The sequence below is a fragment of the Larimichthys crocea genome, chromosome VI, assembly GCF_000972845.2.
Source record: "Larimichthys crocea isolate SSNF chromosome VI, L_crocea_2.0, whole genome shotgun sequence".
NCBI classification, from domain to species: Eukaryota; Metazoa; Chordata; class Actinopteri; family Sciaenidae; genus Larimichthys; species Larimichthys crocea.
In genome coordinates this window covers 4836283-4857488 of record NC_040016.1, presented here as the reverse complement: position 1 = coordinate 4857488, position 21206 = coordinate 4836283, and the positions used below count along the sequence as shown (strand labels likewise).

Here is a 21206-nt window from a genome sequence, read left to right as displayed (position 1 = left end):
CATGTTTCTTGTCTCTCCATACCTGCTCTTACACTTAACCAGCAAATTGGGATCAATAAAGCAGCCAGGTTATTGGTCCCTGGGAAAGGACAGCCACTCTGTAAACAGTTCTTATTTGACACTGCCTGTAGTGAAAACAGCATGTTAGGTTGAGGGCACTTCAAGTTGAATGCGGCTTCTGTTTAGACTCCCATGAACCCATGCTGCTTGTGATGTGATGTATGATTTAGTGTAGGAGAATGTAGCCAGTGTTTGACCCAGGGGAAATTTAGTCCATTGCTTACTTTCTTTCAACTTGACGGGAAGTTCCCAGTACTCGCACAGCACTCTCGCAGGCCAAACTTTGCTTGTTAGTTTTGGGTTCAAGAGAAAAGAGAGACGAGGCTGCTGTTTTTGACAGACTAGCACCAGGGGGAAGTGATCTGTGAGGTGAGGAGAGTGGGTGTTCGCCTGAGCTTCATTTTTTTCAGACAGATCTACTGTGAGTCAGTAGGGCACGAAGAGAATTGAACAAATATCAGAATGTCTGTGATTTCTATTTTCATATCTGTTTGCATGAATGCATTTCTTTAGTGATTTCTATTTTCATATCTGTTTGCATGAATGCATTTCTTTAGTTTAGGATTGAGTGGCATCTAGTGGCGTAGTTGCCGAAATATATATATATATATTATTATATATTATATATATAATGCTTTAAAATAAATGGCAAATGGAATTTGCATTTACCACCAGTCAAACTAGACCGACTGCTAAAGGGGGAAGCAGGCATGGGGCAAGGTCAAAGTACCTGGATGGGCTGCTCCCTATAGCACTCATGTTTTGTGTTTTGTTTAACATGTTAACATTTGCTAATTAGAATAAAAAACAAACTATAGCTGAGGTTGATGGGAATGTCATTATATTGCAGGTGTTTGGTCATGAACCAAAGCACTGGACAAAGTGAAATTTGATTTGAATGAAATCAGAGTGTCATGAAAGTCATTCGAATTTATCTTAAATGGACTTTAAATATCATTTCATTCAAATTTATCCACTAGTTGTTGGGATATTTTAGTGCAGAGTGGTGGTGGGCCAACTGACTGACCATTGCTAGAGCCATAGCCATCCAACAGCAACATGTTTGGAAAATGTCCATAAAGTTATATTTAGTTAGTTTTGCATAGATGGCATGAGAGTTGGCTTAAGCAGCAACAGCTACAATATTTTAGTGGAAAAGTAGTATGGTCATATATTGGGTTAGGGGACCAGTGGGCCTGATGTTCTGTTGAACTGTTGTTGGTCCAGGCATACTAAAGCTCACTCTCACACACATACATTCGCAGTCTTTGCCGCGCACACACTCCTTCAGGCCCAGATATCACATTTCCAATTCCTCCATCCTATTGAGCACACAAACACAGCCACACACAGATGTGAATATAGAGATATGCACAAATATAGAAATCTAATAAAATTTGCAAGAATCTGCACACAAAAATCCAAAAAATACACACAGAGACAAAAATGCACAATCACTGTTACACGCATACACATATACACTGCACTGAAGCAGTCACATACATCACAGTCTCACATCCGTCAGCGTGCAGTGTTCACAGCTGAGAAAACAGATTGGGCTTGTTTGTTTGTTGGGTCCCCTCTCCATGTTTGTTTGCTGTGCTTCAGCCAATGGAAAACTAGCATCTTGAGGATCATTAAGTGGCTAAGGAGGGCTCATTTGATTGGCTGTGTGTGTTGATGTGTGTAAACATGTGTCTGAAATGCTGTTTAGACACGCGTGTGAATGCTCATGCGGGCGCGTGTTTGGGTATGTTTTGATACATCCTTGACAGGCAGGCACAAAAGCTGACATGATTAGTTGTGTTTCGGTGAACGCAGGTGCCGCCATTCAGTCTTTCATGCCATCCCACAATACATCACGACTTCCTGTAAAAAGGCTGGCAGGAAGATCCTCCTCAACTGTGTTGTGGCAGACAAAATATTTTGCTGCCAGTGTGTCAGTTTTAGTCAAAATGAGAGCTGTTCTCTTACCAAGCCAAGCTGTGATTGAATAACATTTCTGCAGAGGATATGAGTTTCTAGGCAATTGAATGAGAGTAATGTAAGTCACAGCGAACAGTGTCGGGTTGGTTCCAGGGCTATTACGAAGCTTTGCGTTATGTTACATATCATTAGTGGGGATTGGTGGGGAGTAGAGGGTGTGTAACAGCAGCGGTGGAGATTAAGACATCCCACTGTAGATGATGATTGCTTTTGTCAGTCCTCCCTGTTCAAGCCCCCACACCCCCACACTGCCTCTTTGTGTTTTCATCTCTCATTTACTTGCACAAGCCTCAGTCAGTCTCCTTCCCATCTCATTCAGCCTTGCGCCGTGCGTCCCTCTTTTTCTTTTTCTTTTTTCTTTTTGCGTCATTCTCTTTTTGCTCTCTTTCTCTTTTTCACATTGTGTTTTGTCAAGGAACGGCTCATCAGTCAGAGAAGACATCCATCCAAATGGCTGACTTTGTCAAACCAAACCGAGACAAACATTCTCTCTCCATACAAAGAGAAGCCACAGCTTGAGCAGCAACACCTCTGTGATATTTTTCAGGCCTCTGGCTGTGCTAACAACAAAATAGGTGTTGTTTGTGTGTTTGGAACATTTCACTACTTTGCCCCTTTCTGTGTTGTGGTCCATGCCAAGATGCCAACAGGATACTCATGCCCTCTTGGCAGACAAGAAACAGAGCATTTGCCAGTTCAATGAAGTTGCCAATTAACAAAGTCAAAGTTGTGCTGCGTTCTGAGTTTGTTCCAGTCCAGACAGTTTTATATCAATCAAGCCAGCAGCCTGTTGTCAGTTGAGCAACATTTGGAATATTCATTCAAGCTCAAACTCAGTACTGACTGCTAATCATCGCTTCTTTTTTCTTGTGCATTTGTGTATGTTCACAGCTGCGAGCCCACGCAGTAGACATGAATGGTAACCAGGTGGAGAATCCAATTGATCTGTACATCTATGTGATTGACATGAACGACAACAGGCCTGAATTTCAGAACCAGGTGTACAACGGCTCTGTGGCTGAAGGATCCAAACCAGGTAAGAGTTTTTACTCATTTACTCATTGTAGATACACAGCTTCCTGGAAAAACACAATGAAAACTTTGGTACACTTTGGAAAGTGGTGTGATTTAAGCGTATGATCCTGCCGACTGAATATACTCTCATTTCTGCTTTATTGTCACAACGAGAATGACCTAATTAACAAACCACTTGTAAGCACAAAACTGCATCATTCATTTTTATGTTTCAGCAGCAGGTCTACTTAATCATTTAATCACGCTTAATTGTAAAGTCAACATCTTTATTGAGGCTGAACAAATCGCTGACTGTAGACATATTTACTGTATTGATCTGAACAACGATCCATGCTGAGACAGACACATTATGGAGATGACAGCTTCCTAAATTATTATCATATTCTTTTTTTTAATGAGACCTCACCTCTGCCCATAGGTAAAAACACACCAAACTATACACAGTACCTGGATAGTATTTCTGTATTTTTGTTTTCACCAAGGCCAAAGGTGTAAACTAAATTGATGTTGGACGCTGGGAGTCTGCCTTAATGCGGTAGTTCCAAACATTTTTTTTGGTTTATGACCCCTTCATGATCATCTTGCACAGTTCAAGTGTGACCCCTCATCATAGGTTGTAAATACCTGTGAACAGTTGAAGCAGAGTGGTTTTCCCTTTTTATTTACATGTTTTTTATAGATTATCAGGGTCAAAACCCTTTAACAAGAAAAATAATACAGACTACAGAAAAGCCTGAAGCAGAAATATGCGTTTATCTTTGCAACTTGTTTTGCATAGTCCCTTCCCAAGGTTAGGAACCATTGTGTTAGTAGTGGGCACTTGTATATAAGAGTTTGTTATATACAATATAAGAGTTTGTGCTCTACACATAAATTTAAGGCTACGCTTTTGTTAGAGGACTTTAGAACACTTTTTGTTCAGTTTGGAATCTGCTATTACAAAAGCCATGAAATACAAGCGTGCAGTCATTTCATTGTGAAATGAAATATGTGTTGGAACAATTTAAATCAATGCATAGAAAATCATTACTCATACTGGCACTTTTGTAGCTTCTGTACTGTCCTCTGCAGAGGGTTATTAATGCAATAATCCATTTGATGCTGTGCTTTACACTGATTTATTGGATACGTTTAAAAAAAACAGTAATACAAGCAATGAGATTCTTATAGTTTAATGTCCTAAATTTAATCTTTAACTTTCAGGATCCTTCAGAAAACCTTAATGTTTGAATCTTACTTAAGGGTATCCCTTAATAAATCCAGACTTGTATGGCTAACTATTTTGACTGAAGTTTTTGCTGGTTCAGACGAGGTTCGAGTTTCATGAGATATTTGTGTTACGGTATCTTGGCTGGATGCATCATTATCAGATTCTGCAGAGCATGGAGAGATGTAGACCTTCCTTCAGAATCAAGCAACAGAGTTGTGGTCAATGTGTAGCCAGAAACGAGAGCAGAATGTGCAAGCAGCTTTCATGTCTCGACTGGAAGAACTCTTGTTCTAACAATCAGACCCCGAGGACCCATGTTTGTCTTCACAGTGTTCAGATATTGTTCTGCTGCAAAGTTTAATCTCGAGGGGATTTGTAAACAATATACGAAAGCATGTTGTGCGTCTGTACGTGTGTGTATGGATGAGCAAGTGTGGGATTGACGTGTATGTGTGTGTGTGTGCGTGTGTGCGAGAGAGAGTACTGGTTACTCCTCAGTGGAGCATGGGTCTATATACAGAGCTTCTAATTAGCGAGGGCAACCAGACATTCCAAAAGCTACTTTCTTCCTTTTTCAGGCTGATAATTTCGGTTTACAAGAGCATGCAACGACAACAATCTTGAATTAAATTTTGTTTTGAAAACAATGCAGTCTGCGATACCAATTAACAAGGAATACCTTAAATGATGTATAATTGCTCTGCTCTTCATTAAGCAATCACTGCCAAGTAACATTTGTTTGTGGAGCACATGTCAGGTGTTGAGAGTTTAGTGTCAAAAAAGCGTATTATGTGTGGAGTGCGGCTCTTTTGTCTTCCTTTGCTCAGTCATTGGTCTCTGAATTGATGAATTTTAATTAGCAAAATAGGCTGAAAAGCCATGCTGGCCTAATTGCCTGTTTAGTCGAAGAAAACAAGAACGACTGCAATTCATCTTTAGTGTAGGTTCAAGGAGACGTTTTATACTTTTCTGGCCCATTTAAGCCTTTAATATATTCTCAGCCAGTTAAATTAAATCTTTTACTCACAAATAATGGGCCTAGTTCAGACCTCAAGTTAAGTACCGCACAGTTTTCCGAAGTCAGTTTTTATACCTGGCAGCACTATGTATAGAGAATGGCACTGTAATGTATGCATTTGAGGTAATGTACATGTATTAATATCAACTTTAACTTTAACCAAACTCTTTTGTGTGTACCTTTCTTTACACAGCAGAAGGCAGCAACCAAAAATATCAGGATTCAATAAAAGCACCATCTGAACTGAAATAGAGAGGAATCTGAGGCACAAATACCACTTCTTTCTGGCTTGTGAACACCAGAGATCTCTGGATTTTGCACCTGCCTGTCTCTGAAGCTTCACCTTTACCTATCCTGAACAACAACCCTGTTGCTGACGCTCACACTGTTTCTATAGTACTTCATCTGGCTTCTTAATAAAATAGAAATGTCTTCAAAAAGAACTGTTTGAATCACACATAAGTCTAAAATATTATGTGATTGTCAAAAGAGCATCCAGATCAACAAGGGCCAGTAAGCACTGTGAATCACAGATTATATCATTTGCATGTGAAATCAATGGATGACCATAAAAATCCCTCGGGGGGTTACTGCAGGTGACAGGCTCTTTTTCCATCCTAGCAACAGGTGGTGTGTTGAAACCCATCACAGTGCTGCAGCTGACAAGTGCTGCTAGGGGGACAGTGTCCAGTGATGCTGCTGAAATATCTAAATTTTCTTTCACTGCCTGCAGCAAGTTTAAACAGTGGTGAAATATCAAAGAATACTCATGTCTATTTCCACATTATGATTCAGGGCAGTTCAGTTGCAGTATGGGTTTTCAAAAATATCATCATCACCATCAGGACACAGATAACACAGATTAAAAATAAGAGCAAAGACAACATTTTTCACATTTTGTATATCTCCGATGGAGAAACTTGGATACCACTAGTGTTTAGGGTAATTTCTTGAAACATTAAATAAGGTTAAGCAATTTAATACGACCATTTTGTCAGGGAAAAAGTATTAAGCCATCCAAATTAATCAAGAATGTGTAAAATATGTCTAATATATTCATGTACTGATGGCTTGCAGCCAATGCAGTGCTCATGCTTCATCATCCCAATAGAAACTTAATGGAAGGCACATTTATCGGCACTGTCTCAGCAGAATGATGAACCGTGATGCATGAAAAGTAGAAAAGTTCATTTTATAGTTTTTTACCAAAGAACTGAGCAAACCTGTGCACAATTGGGTGCATGTTCACCTTCAGTGTGCACAGCAAATAATCTAATATTTGTAATATTTTTAAAAATATGGAATAGCAACAAGCCTTTTGGTAGTTGTCATATTTCTTTCTAAATGCCAACCAAAGATGGATATATGTAAAGCTGCAGTAGTATCAAATTCTGTATCTACAGACGCAGATATCAAAGGTTCTCTGAAGTATTACAACACATCTTCACATCTAGCACAGCATGAAAGCCACCTAACAGGGAGACCTACAGGGAACCGCCCTTATCACGGTCACCAGATGTTACTGAGGGAGAGATCCGATCAAATTGTCAGCCAGGATCAGTTTGATACGGCTTCATTTGTCACTTTCTGCCACCAGGCCCCCCACTCAGCACCCAATGAACCTGTGACTAATAGAATTTAATTTGTGCAGGTAATCAAACGTAACAAAACAGTACTTGACAAAATGAGCTATCTGATCACATTCAGTTCTTGTTAATTAGGAATAAATGGTAATGAAATCTGAAACTAGGGAGATTATCCTGGGAAACCTGCTAAACATGTGCTCACATGTGAGCACTGGATAAGATTTCTACACACAAAATGAAGAAAAAAACAAACAGATGAACCCCCTCATGCCTTTTCAAAGTCATCGAAATGATCAGAATTTCTATAAACTGTTTTATGAGACAGACTATACATGAAGTTAAGTGTCCTCAGATAAAGATTTGTCAACATGGCGTGACTTCTTCAGAAAGCTTTTGTGTTCTGAGGCTGCAGTGTACGCAGAACATCTGCGCTGTGATGTTCTGTCTTTCTCCTTCCCTCCCCCTTTGCCCTGACTCTGACAGCAAGTTGTTCCCTTTTATGGGCCGTCTTTCTCCAAAAGGCCGTCGGAAATGGGAGTGCAAGATCAAAACCAGCAGCTGAGTGCCTTCTCCTACAGTCAATTTGCCCTCCCAAGGGGTGGTGGGGGCGACTGCATCTCTCTCTCTCTCTCTCTCTCTCTCTCTCTCTCTTTATCTCTGTTCACTCTCTCTCTCCTGAAGAGTTTTCTAACAGTTGCACATAGATTTAAGAGACTTTCTTTCTCTATCTTGCCTTGGGGGGTGGGGTGGGGGTGGGGGGTAATTAGGGATCAGCACAGGATATGGTGGAGGCGAGCAGAGGTGGAAGAACATAGCAATGTTGCAATCAGTATTGGAGATATATTTGTTTGCCCCTTACTTTTAGACTGTGTATGTTTAGTATAGTGACAAATCCAGGAAACATGTCAAGTGACATGTGACACATGGCAGTTTTTTATTGACACTGCGGGTCATTGCACCTGTAGGTATGAAGTCTGGCCACCTTTACTTAGCCAGTGCTACTACTTACATAGCAATTTAATTAGAAGAAGTGTAGGCGACTATCTCATTTTCTTTGTCTCCTTTTGATACTTCAGCTTCTATGTCCTTGTCTCCCTCCTTTTACATTTTTCCTCTACTTATACTGTCTTCTGATTCAAGCATGTTAGTACATACTGTACCATTTAGAATATGATCATGAAAAAACACACTGAATTACTCTCAATGAGAGTTGGCAGCACATGGATTTCTTCAGAGTTTCATGCAGTAGCTGAATGAGTTGCTTATTCTAGAAAAAAATTGTCTTTCTATAATACCATCAATGTTCCTAAACATAGATACACAAGACCTTCAGACATCAAGATATGACAGTTTTCAGTGTTTCTGACAAGTTACGGTTTCCCTGTCTGTTGGGATGGCCGATAACTATAACGATTAGTGTGGATCGTGCTTCTCTGGGCTAAATGTAGGAAAGCATGCATTCAGTTTGTTTGTTGGTTTACATGACTGCTTAATTTTTATTTGAACAGAATATAATATTTCTGTTTATTTAAGTTGATCAAGCAGTCAGCTTGCTTGATGCTCAGGTCATGATACATTGTTGAGATTTGGGATTTATCTTACAAGCCTCCATGATCTGTGGTTGCTCATGAAAAGCCTCTCTGTGCTTTACTCAGACAATAATAATAAACTTCAAAAGCTCAGAATGTTTTCTTTTGACTTTTCCTGAAAGGTAAACCAATGGATATTGTATTTTCATAAAGTTTGGACACTTGGAGATTTAATAAAGTGCTGCAAAACCAAACACACTTTGAGCTTTAATCCCTAGCATGGATCAAGCTCCCAAAACGCTGGATCCAAATGTCTGCTGAGCTGTGAAAGCTGTGAAAACCCTGAAGACATCATCTTGACAAAGCTCCACCACTCACTATGAAAAATAAGCTGATCTTCATGGGTAAAATCAGTGGAGTGCCCTGTTGAAGAACCAGACAAATGCTAACACTGCAGCTCATCTTATGTACAGAGGATTCAAATAGGATCACAGTCAAGCCAAACAGTCCCATCCAAGCCTTGATGGTGTTCCAACTGCCTAATCAGCTACCATTGTCTCTGCAACTGGAACCGTGGACATCGAAACTAACTGCCCCCACTTATGTAGTCAATCTATTGCCTTTCTATGTGAGAGACTGGAGTGAACAGACTTGTGCAGGTGCAGCTGTTTGCCCTTCACACTGGAAAAGGTTTGTCTGTGTCCTTGAATAGGAGTAAGCAGGTTGAGATCCACAGACGTGTCTATCATGCAGTGTAACAGTGATCAAGGTAAAAGGTGCTCTTAGTCTGGCCTTTGCACCGACTTATGAATGCTGCCCACTTCTGACCCCATTCAAAGTGGCTGTCTTTGAATGGTTTGACTGTGTCCTAGTGTCCTCAGAGGGTAGTGGGTTCCATTAGAGGCTCTTGTCTGAACACTATATGTCCCCCCCATCACTTCCCCAAAGATTCACTTGGTTTCAACCTTCTCTCTTACCTCTTAACCTCTCTTTCGCCTCCTCGCTTGTTGTACTGTACCGTGGTCACTCTCTCAAACTCTGTCTTTCCTCTACTGATGATGTTATTATCCTTGTATACTGTCCACCCCCTCCTACTCCTTGACTTCCTCTTATACGTTGCTTTCAGTGGTGTTTGTAAACACTTTCACCTCCATCATGGTCTTTTTTTTTTCTACTTTACAATTTCCTCCCATGCTTCTTATCTTTGCATCTGTGTGTGTTTGGTTCCCTGTTGCAGGTATATCTTCCTGTCTCTATCCATCTTCTTCTCTTTTTTCTCCATCTTCCCTCTAATTGGGAGGCAGATGTTGACTATTCCTTACTAATGTTTAGGCAGCAGATTGACCTCAACGGTGATCTCGAAACCACGTGAGCAAAATGGCCAACGATATGGGCGCCTGCCACCAGTTAAATTTTCAGCTCCAGCGATTTTGGCGGAAAAGCAATTAGGATTTGGAATTAGTGTTCAAATTAAAGAGGAATTAAACAGGCTCAGAGATTAACCCTTTCAGGCATGGACACTCCTTTTGGATCTAAAAGTGCACCATCATCATATCACTGAATCCACCTAAAAGGTAGCTCTGACATGTGATCCAACATCCCTCCCTACGGGACTGGAATGGTTTATTATATATTGACGCTGTCCTCGGCGGAATAGCAGTAATTGTTTTTCTTCTTCCTGTCTTTCTTTGGACTCTTTTCTTTTCCTCGCTGGACAAAGTGACAAATCCTGCTTTGAAACTTAATGACGTTTGAAATAGAATTTGAGGCTACAATTATCCTGTCCATACAGGCTGTCACAGGAATGATGATGCCATCCAGACCCAATTATGGGGAATGGAGACACCTGTAGCTGCTTAGACCCACAAGGTACCACCGAGTCCAGCAGCTCTCCTGCTTCAGCTGAGGCATTTACATTTATTATTTGGAAGGTGGGGATGTAATCATTGAATATTGCAGGTTTGGCACCTGCCTAGTATTGCACCCACTTCTCCGACCACTGAGATAACCAGAGGGCTAATGCATTAGTTGTTGACACTTTTTGGTGCCACTAACATGAAAATGGTGCTTTTTTTAAAACCATCATAAATTTGATCAAGATTCTAAGTTCCCAATTTAATTAGAAGAAGTGTAGGTGACTTTCTCGTTTCTTTGTCGCCTTTTTATACTTCAGCTTCTATGTCCTTGTCTCCCTCCATTTACATTTTCCCTCTACTTACACTGTCTTCTCATTCAAGCATGTTAGTGCTGCAGCCATCTCTTCTCTCTGCTGTCCCCCTCTTGCGAGCTGACGATCTTTTTCTCTCAGCAGCAGTCTGTAAATGGCCGCCTGATGGAAAGTGACATTTTCACAGAACCCTGTGAGAGAGGCGAGGTGATCTCTCCTCTTTCCAGCACAAAGTGCTCCTAATTGCCTGTTCGCATTTGTGGGCATCAGCTGACAAACTCTGCAAATCAATAATTCTGCTCAGGGAAGATGTAGGGACACAGGGCCTCTCACACGGATACGTGCTGTGAGGACACATGCACGCACATGCATACAGATGCACCGTGTAGCTGTAAGTACACGTAGACATACATCCCCTCTTTACGCACACACACACACACACACACACACACACACACACACACACTTCCTGAACCTCACCACCTCTGTGCTGTCTGCCTTAAATGGCGGTGTTTATCCGTTATTCTAAGACAAATAGGGAGAGAGCACCGGAGCATTAAGGGCAGCCACGGTGCCGCTGAAGGCTGAAATAATGGATGGTGGAAATGGCAGCGCTGCTCATTACTAAATGGACTCTGCAGAGGTGGGAACTTTGCCCCACAAGCTTACTACATATAAAGGAGAAAATAGCACAGCTTAAAATAGGGGATTATTTAACAGATTTGTTTGTGTTTTTGCACTATACTCTGTAATAGCTCTCACTCCAAAAGTTGCTTGTCAATGTCACAGCAATTTACAAAGTCTGATTGACTTGTTTCTTGTTTATAGATGCGTTTGTTGTCTTCGAGGCCCTCTTCCTCTTCTTTGATATTCTCTACAAATTCATAAACAGTGATGGGCTTACAAGAACATTTCATTATGCTTTATGTATTTTTAAAATATGTGTGTGCTTGAAAAGCATATCTTTGTATTTTAATGAATGTCACCTGCTTGTTTTTCTCTTTTGTGTTTTTCCCACCTTGGCCTCATCTCGTGCTGCGGTGCACTGATGTACGTCATTCTACCTCACTCTGAAAGTCTCCCTGACTAATAAGAACTTTCTCTTCACAGGCTCATCTGTGATGCAGGTGACAGCCACTGACTCGGACGACTCCACCACAGCTAACGGCATGGTGCGCTACCGCATCCTCTCACAGACACCCCACAGCCCCATCCCCAACATGTTCACCATCAACAGCGAGACTGGAGACATAGTCACAGTGGCAGCCGGCCTGGACAGAGAGGTCAGTGTCATCTGCATGCACTGCGTGTGTTTTTCCAACATCCATTTAACATCAGATTGCTACAGTAACATAACTACCTTTTCTGCAAATAGTCTACATTACCAGTCATTTCAGTCATCCACTTGTTTCTTTTTGTGTGTAAATATAAATAATGCTTATCAGTGTAGTGGACCACAGATAATGGCAAATCCAGCACCTCTCTGCTGACAGGGTCGCAGGAGTTTTCGCTTCATGTCATCTTTTGTTTCATCCACTGCTGGAGAACGCGTCTGTCGCTAGCTTGCTGTGGTTGTTTGCAACCCACAAATCACCACCACAACACACATTATCCCTGCTCCATCTTCCATCTTATTTCTACTAATGAAGGAGGTCAGGCGGAGTCGACTTTTGTTTATCCCAAGCTGCATCAGGTGACTGTGGGCAGTGGTGGTTGTTCATCCTGCAGCCTTTCTCTCGCTCAAACACAAACACAGACACACACACACACACACAAAGACACACACACAAACCCCCTCCTTTCCACAAACCTCATCTCTCTGTGGTGGAGGATTTAAAAAAAAAAAAAACAACAACTGGCAAATCAGGGAAACGTTCAAATTCATATGCCACCATTATGAGGATAATCTCATCTGCGTAATTTAGTTGGCTGATTTTAGTACCGACATTAAAGCACTGTTGAGTGTGTCTCATAATGTTTATATTCTGAGAAGTCCCACTGGTCCCTCACGCCACTAAACACGGCCAGGCAACACTTTGGAAAAGTGAAAAACAAGATTTTACCAACAGTAAGGCGAGCGTATTTGGAGAATAATTACGGTTCAAATCAAAAACAAAACCAGATTTTGATAACAGAAGAGTACAATACATCAATGCTCGTACCATATCCAAATTTTATACAGAGCTGGCATGGCATGATAGTGTGATACATTTGCGGAACAATATAAATGAGTCTAGTGAATGTGAGCCAGCTCTGTGTCCCTGTTTCCAGCTTGGCCCAGGCAGCACCAGTAGCAGCTGATGTGAGTGAGGGAAAAGCTCATTAATCTGGACACATCAAGCCAGGCTCAGTCCCACCTGCCTCTGATCCTCCCACTAAAACTGGGACACACCTGGGAGTTCACCCACCTGCTGTCAAGGTCATCAACACAAACACACAAACGATCTCAGACACATAGGCACGTGTTCCCATACACACTCCCAGGCGGTTATCTTTGCTGTTTAGAAGCAGTAAAGGTTAACACAGACTGAAGAGTAGTAGCAGCAACGATGAATAAGATCCAAGTGTCAAAGGGGACCCATGCAACCAGAGTATTGTATGCACATGCTGCTTCGCAAAAACATGAATATTCATTCCCACTGTATTGACACTGAATACCCTATAAACTCCTTTGCGGCAGATACTTTATATTCTCTGTCTCCTCTCCAGTCTCTTTCTCTCACACTTTAGCTAATCCTCATCTACCATGCTGGTGTCTAATTAGAATATTCATGTGCTAATTAAGGGGTGAAGCAGGTTCTCTCGTGTTGAGGAGACCGGGGGGTACATGGAGGTTAGCCTCGTATCACTTACCTCTGACACCGCTGAATACCAATTATTCTCCCTCACTCACTGCCCGCAGCCCCTCTCCTCCTGTGACCTCACATGCCTCCATGTGCTCCTGCCTACAGGCTAACAAGCTGTGCTAAGCCATATACATGCATGTTTGACTTAATACATCCTTCATTTTAAATATAACACTGCTATTTGTATGTGGGTTTATGTTGAATTTAAGTGGCTGGGGGACAGAATTAATATTTGAAATAAGATTGCATTAGGTGATAGTTTAGATTGGAGTTTATTTCTATGGATGCTGCATCAGGATTCCACACGTCTGTCAGTCTACTTTGGAAGATGTACATTTCTAATGAAGCACAACTCTGGAGCAGCAGGTAGCAAACAGAGTGGAGGAGGTGTCAGGGTGCCACAGCTGGCATGCATATTCTCTTTTTGTGCCCTCTTTCCGTGGCTCCGGTTCCACTTGGCAGACAGAGCTGTTGTCTTTCATTACCCCAGGCTGTCTCAATCTCCCATGAGCCCTGGACTGGAACGGTCTGGCGTGGCATGGTGTGGTGTGGCCCAACACCAGGCTGTCCACCAGGCTGATGCCAGTTCTATGTTGGTCTGTCTTGTCACCGATTAGGACGTTGTTTGGACTGCCTCAAGGACATGAGTTTTCACAGCTTATAGCTCCATTAGGATCTGCAGAGCCTGGGGATACAGAGCAGGCATCCTAAATGGGTCTGGGGTTTTATTGTCTCAGAGAAACACTGAGTTATGTTAACTCGTCGCCTAGCACCAAAGCTCCATAAAACGAAGCCATCGGTGCATTGTGAGCGGTTTGCTGAACGAAGAATATTGACACATGTAGGTGGATGTTGACTGCTGGTAGCCAACTCAAGCAAGAAAATCCACATTATTATGTGTGCATAGGAAGTATTGAATTGGACCTTATTTTGTTTTTTACACAAGCCGGAATTGTTATGTACTTATGTACCTCCAATTTTAAATCATGTTTTTCATCTCTTGTAGATAATGCTTTTATATTTTGGTCAGCCGGGTATTCACTTCCAGTAGCTCTCGGATTCACTATGAAAGCAAAGTTGTTGCAATTATTTGCAATTTCGTTATTTTGTCTGTTCTTTTTTGTTTTTACCACAATGCCTTAATAAATTGCAGACACCAGCCTATTATTTAAAGGGCTTAATCACATTTATTACAATAGAACTGACCTTAAACATCAACACCTTGTGGTAAAAGGATTTGGGAAATACAAAATGACCTCTTGTGAAATATATAATAAGTGCATGTACCTATTACACCAATGCCATTTAGAATCTATACCAATGTTTCCCCCTACATGTGATCAATGTTCCCTGTGAACCTTATGTCCACCCTATATTAACCTTTGGACAGAGATTTATTTATAATTTTACCCATTCACAGCTTTATTCAGGATCTCTCCCACTGCCCCTCTTTCTGTATCTAGATGCTGACATGTCCAAGTGGTTGTAGGGCAAAAAAATAAAATAGAATGATAGCAGAGAAACAGGAAGCAGCTCTCAGTGATGTCTATCCTTTAATGCAATTTTATGAATACATACATTCATAATAGGAATACATTATGTGTAAGCAAGAAAGAAGTGTAACGGTTTCTAAAGAAATAAATGAGATTTTCCATTGATTTGATGATATACATTGTTACTGACATATATCTCCAGCTGTAGCTGGAGATCATTCACAGTGAACCTGTCCCCAGATGAATGTGGTTTTATTGTGGCTTACTGGATTTTCCTATCCTTGACAATGTTGTCATTACACCCAAGAATTTTCCATCAGCTCCTAAATCACAGATACAAAGTATGACTAGTGTAAATGTAGTTGTAGTTGTGACTCAGAAATAAATATGGACTAAGTGTTTGATCCGTGCATAGGCTATATACACAGACATGCAAGAAGTATTTGAATTTGAATGAATTTTGAATTGAGTGTCTATTTACTTCTTGCATGTCTGTGTATACTGTTAACAGACCCAGATATCTCAGGAATTGTTTCTTTAAGCCTAAAGCAGATATGTTGACTATCAAGGTGTTGTTGCTGTGTTTGGGCAAAGTGATGGTCCTCATGTGAGTTTGGTAGCTTTCATGTGTTTGAGAAAGCAAGTGTGAGAACAGCATGTCCTTGACGCTCATATTTGTTTAATCATGTCCCGTCCATTGTACTGTAAAGCTCATTTGGACAATTAACTCAACTTCATTCCCAGTCGTGGTGCATGCTTTGTTCAAGCGGCTTTATTCATATGTGACTCACAGCCTTTATTTATCCAGACTCTGAGCTGTTTGCGTAAATGTGAAGCCGTATCTAATCAAGTGGATTCTGTGTTTATATCTTAAATTTACCTTCATATCAGAGTGAGTGACTTTATCTGCAATTCAGATCCAGGGAAAAGCTTTCAGAGAACATAAATCATCGCTGGCTTGTGTTCTCATCAAACCAGCGTTTGTGTTCTCAGACTAACCTGAGAGACATCTGTGTGAGGGATAAAGAGAGGGATGGATGATGAAGATGGAGACAGAATAAATCCTTGAAAAACTCATCACAACACCAAGTACTTCACTTGTAACAATAGATATCTGAGTTTTTCATTGGCAACGTGGATGTGTAACTGAACTGAAATCAGTTGAACTGAACGGAAATCTAATGAAGTGGAATCGAACAACATCAAATCAAATTGAGTAAATTTAATTGAAAGTGATCGCAGCTGAACTGAAATTGTAGTGAGGGTCACTGACACAGAGGGTCAATGAGGTGGAGAAAGAGTGTAGTCAAAAAAAGTCAGGGTGCTGAGCTCTACAGTGTTTGCAACACTCAAGAATTTGAGACAGATTGTAAGTGACAAACTAATGACTGTGGCCAGTAGGAGCCTGGCAGGCCAGAACTCAATCCAACAAACGAAGTAAAAGCAAGTCACTCACTTGTCTGGCCTCTTTCTTTAAGTAGTCCTTTACAGGGTACCAAGTGAAAGTGCACACTCAGCTCAGGTATAATTAATTCACCACTGTACGTGTTCTGCCAGAAAACCACTCCTCTCTATTTTCTTGTTCGACATTGCCTTACATGTTTAGACCATTATTTCTTCTGCTTTGACAAGTCCATTTGCGTACAAACTCAGAGCAGCCAGGTTTTTCCACCTGTCCGGCCTGCTGCTTGGCTTGACTTGTCGAATAGCTAACATTGAAAGCCTGAATCCATTTTCCTATTTCTTTCTTCAGTCTGCTGGATGGTAAACTACCTCATTTGGTCTGTGTGACAAAGGGATTGGGTTTTTATTGTTGGCGTTGCTCTGAGTACAGGTGTTTCTGTGGCTTCTGATGGCTTTCAGCTTGCACAGATTAAGTCCATGAGGCTCAAGGCCTGTGGGGGACTCTGGGCTATTGCTGTTGGTCATGAGACAAGAAGCATTTCCTGCCAGCGCTGGACTCTAATCTAACAGAGATATTTTCTGTTCAGCACTTCTATAGGACTCATTAGAGAGCCCTTTACTCGCTTGTTCAGGCAGCCACTTTTGGACAGCAGAGTGTGCTTGGCTCTGTGTGTGTGTGTGTATCCCCGGTGTAAGAGTCTGAGTGTCCCACCTGTTCCCACTCACTGGAGCGTTAGCGGATATGTATGTGTGCACTAGAAGGGCCATAAACTCACAACTACCCTCAGATGAGTGATATAAGCCTGCAGGATAAGACGCATCAGCTACACCTCCTACTGTGTGACAGCTCCACCTGCTGGCTCAGCTCCAGTCATTTCTCTTCACCTGACCAGAGAAAAGGGCGTCCATCAAAGCTTGAGCCTATTAGTTTCCTGCAGCCATCTGGTGCTATTTCCAGATTGATGTATGTGACCGGATCTAAATGAGTCTGCAGAGAGACACATCCATTGGAGGCTCTATTTACTGAAGCGTTCCATGAGGGGAGATGGTATTGATATTTCATTATGAGTCTAATAAAGGGCAGCTCGTATTGAGTTTTCATTAATAGGCCTGGTTTGGTGCAGATTAACATGTCTGCGTGCTTCATAATGACTTGGAGAAATGCTAAATGACTCCAGCTGGAGTTTTAACCGTCCTCAATGCTTTGACTGATCAGACAATCGAGTATATCCTTCACAACTGAAAAAAAACACAGTGGGAGGGGGAAAGAGATAACGATACACAGAAATGGGAGAGAGAGACAGAGGGAGATAGACAGGCAGAAAACACTGAGCGACCAAGATGTGATGAGAAAGATAGCAAGTGATCAAAAGAAGCACAGAATGTGAGTTAACAAAGAGAACAGAATAAACCAGGGGGAAAAAAACAGGACTCAAAGAAATAAAATAAAAAAAGCAAAGAAGCAGCCACATAAGAAGTAAGCAGTAACTCCCCCATCTACACCTAGAAAACCTCTGCCTCGGTTTGTTCTCGTTCCAGCAGGCAGTCCCTGACATCAGTGCCATTAGCCATCAAGTTGTTAGAAAGCATGACCCCTGGGTGAATACAGAGAAACTAGCCTAGCAACAAGAAACACTATATAGACCATCAATAATATGCATTCTGGATGCTGAACAAATCAGCACGCCATGTGTGCAGATCACTGGCCTGTCCTTGATGTTCATTCTCTCTCACAGTCTCATTTTGCTCTGCCACAATGGAGGTTTGAGCCGAATGGATTAATAGGAAGAGAAAGAGACCACAAAGCAGATCACAGAGAGACGGTCCTCTTTCCACTGCTGAGTCTGGGGACTGACTGAACTTTCAGCACCATGGACACACTCACTGTCTCTCTGATTTCTCTTTGTTTTTTTTTTTCGCTTGCGTCTAAACAAAGCTGATGGTGTTTCTCCTCATGGCACTGTAATATTTCAGTGTGTGCCGCAGTACACTCTGGGGCGACACCCCCGCACTGTAACTGGACTAAGTAAGGCCCGTCCACCTTCTGGTATTATCTGCAGGGCTGTGGCGCATCTTAAAGTGGAGGCGCCTCCATTAAAATGAGTGATGATCCAGGTCTGTTCCCACAGCGGAAAGCCAAGACTTTTAGGCAATAATGGATGGGCCTTTTACCAACACATTGCTCCCTCTCTGCAACTTTGTGCATGCCTGTCCATGTGTGTGTGTGTGTGTGTGTGTGTGTGTGTGTGTGTGTTTGCGGTTTACTATCTGTTATTGAGCAAATAAGGTGTTCTAACAGACTCCAGTTGTCCTGCCTCCTGTGAAAGAGGAGAAGATGTATGTACGCCTGGCTGGTAATTGAAAGGATTTTCACTCATGCATTCACTTATTTATTCATTCATGTGGCTTACTATGTCATTGTCACATGGAAAAAAATATTAATTTGTTGATTGATTCCTGTGGTCGGGTGTGTTGCAGCATTTCGTACACCAATCCCTAAGTATGTGTTCTCTGTTTCTGCTTCTTCTTACAGAAAGTGTCTCAGTATACCATCATTGTCCAGGCCACTGACATGGAGGGCAACTTGAACTTTGGCTTGTCCAACACAGCCACGGCTCTCATCAGCATTACAGACATCAACGACAATCCACCAGAACTGACAGTCAGAACGGTGAGTCCTACACTGATCTCTGTACGGGACTGCATGAAAATTACTAAAAGGAGGTAAGGAGCGTTCCTTTTGCTGAAGGGAGGATAGCGGTGCAAATAAAATTTTTGTTTCAGTGTTCTGTTCTATAATAGTGTAACAGTCTTGTCTCTGTATTAGGACTTCTCATTAAAAATCAGCTCTTCCTGCTTCACTTATTTGGTCTACCAATTTATTTACCAGCTCTTTATTAGCAAGTTGTTTGTTATAAAATATCACTTTAGTATCAGATATATTAGTATACTCGTTTTCTTACAGTCCCTATAAATAGAGAATGTATGCCTATATGCATAAACAAGGAAGGTCCACCAAACAGTGTCAGCTCAGGGCTCTGCCCTGTATCTGCCATTTTAACAAGTGCTTATTTAGTCATTATGCTACCCCACTGAGCCATAGAGCAATTATGCTACATATAGCACACAAGGGTATATTATTCGTAGGCAGAACAGATTACACAGGCTTCCAAGTAAAAGACAGCTCTCAGAGATTATTAAAAAATACATTATCTGGTGTCTGTCAAAGACAACAATCATGTAATAGTAGCTCAAAAGAAATATGCTTTCAGAGAACATTGAGATGAGGGTAATGTGTCTACAGTAGCTGACAAAGATGGAAGATAAGGACAGATAGATATAATAAATAAAAAAAGACTGACAGATAAAGAAACACTGTGCAAGAACAACATATGGAGAGACAGAAGAAGATACTGTGAGTGAACGTGAGATCCAGATCAGTTTTGGTGATGGGAGGTGCACTCCTCCTATCCTTCCGCTCTGTGTTTGCTCTGCCAGCAGGGCCTCTGGTGGCCAGGGTTTGTCTGCAGGCATCTGGCCCTGGTCCCTGATACCTCCACACTGGCCTGACAAGAAGCCACAGTACAGTTGGCCCACTTAACTATAACTTAACTATAGCAGTGTGTGTGGTTAGGTAGTGAGCTGTTTGTTTTTGAGAACAAGGGTTGCTATATAAATGAGGCAACTGAAAGCAGATGCTCTTTTATGCTGACTGTGAATGTTGTGCGTTGCCTTTAAGTTTCTTCAAGTTTTTCATCGCTTGAATTTTCCACTCTCAGCTGGGTGATAGAACCGAATCAATTGCTGACCGCAGCTTGACAGACCTACAGGATCGTAGCTGTTCTTTATGTGAGCGCTTGGATTTCTGAGATTCCAGAGAGAGACAGATGCTGTCTGCAGCCGAGCTCAGAGGCAGAGCGAACAGTGTGTCAGCGTCACACACTGTGATCCCTGTCTCCTCGGCAGGGCCGTCGGCAGCGTGCATGCCAGTACAGTTCCAGCCGCATGCTCTGATAAGAGCTCCCCAGCTGTCAGGGCTAGAGCTCGCCGAAAAAGGCTGCCACTCTGCTCAAAACTGCTCTGTCCCCCGTCTGCGGTGCTGGCTCTGTCACCGCTCTTCACTGGGGAGGACCAGAGTCCTCCCTCTAGCAAAACAAAAAAAATGGACATGCTGTGCTTCAATGGACACAGAAACACATTTATATTGTCCCTGATACAGTACACAGTGATGAGACAGGCTGTGATAGATATTTGTCATCTCTTCGGGGCCTCATTACTTTCCTTGAAACCCTAAAAAGTAAATGACTGTAAATTTGCCAGTAAAGGAGCAGTTACCTCAATTTTGGTATGCCACTCAAGGATAAGTAAAAATAAATAAAGATGTTTTTGTTGTATGTCCTTCACTTAGAATCAAACATACGCGGCATAGAAATTGCTCTTCACCAGATACCATTTCCATTGCTTTGTCTCTACTTTTTGTTTTGCTTCCCACACTAGCAACCAGACTTGGAGCATTTCAGTAATTATTTGTGGTTGACGCAAGAAGAATTCATTGCTCTCTACAGGAGGCATAGAGACAACATAAGCACACTAATTAAGTGAAATTGCTTGTGGGGGCGTAAACCAAGCTGATATATAGCATCTAATTAAAAAAAAGAAAAAAAAGAAAAATGTTTTATTCATATCGCCACATGGGCCTGAACGTGCTATGTTAGTCCTATGTTTGTCATTATGTGATAATAAAAAGACAGCAGTACTTGCCAGAATCTATCAGAACAAACTATCTAATGAAGTGTATCACACCCCTGCAGAATTGCACCCAGTGGTTTTACACTCACCGAACTCTGATGAGTGGCAGAAGTGTTGTTTGAA

At 41.7% G+C, this 21206-nt stretch overlaps 1 protein-coding gene across 2 annotated transcripts in view; it reads left to right on the top strand.

The window, feature by feature from the left end:
- cdh4 (cadherin 4, type 1, R-cadherin (retinal)) overlaps positions 1 to 21206 on the top strand; it is a 179808-nt gene that overhangs the window by 140017 nt on the left and 18585 nt on the right. For both annotated transcript variants that reach the window (XM_019268399.2, XM_010755587.3), the window contains exons 7-9: positions 2938 to 3082; positions 11702 to 11874; positions 18868 to 19005. In XM_019268399.2, coding sequence (XP_019123944.1) covers positions 2938 to 3082; positions 11702 to 11874; positions 18868 to 19005 — 456 coding nt within the window. The remainder of the gene's footprint in view (positions 1 to 2937; positions 3083 to 11701; positions 11875 to 18867; positions 19006 to 21206) is intronic.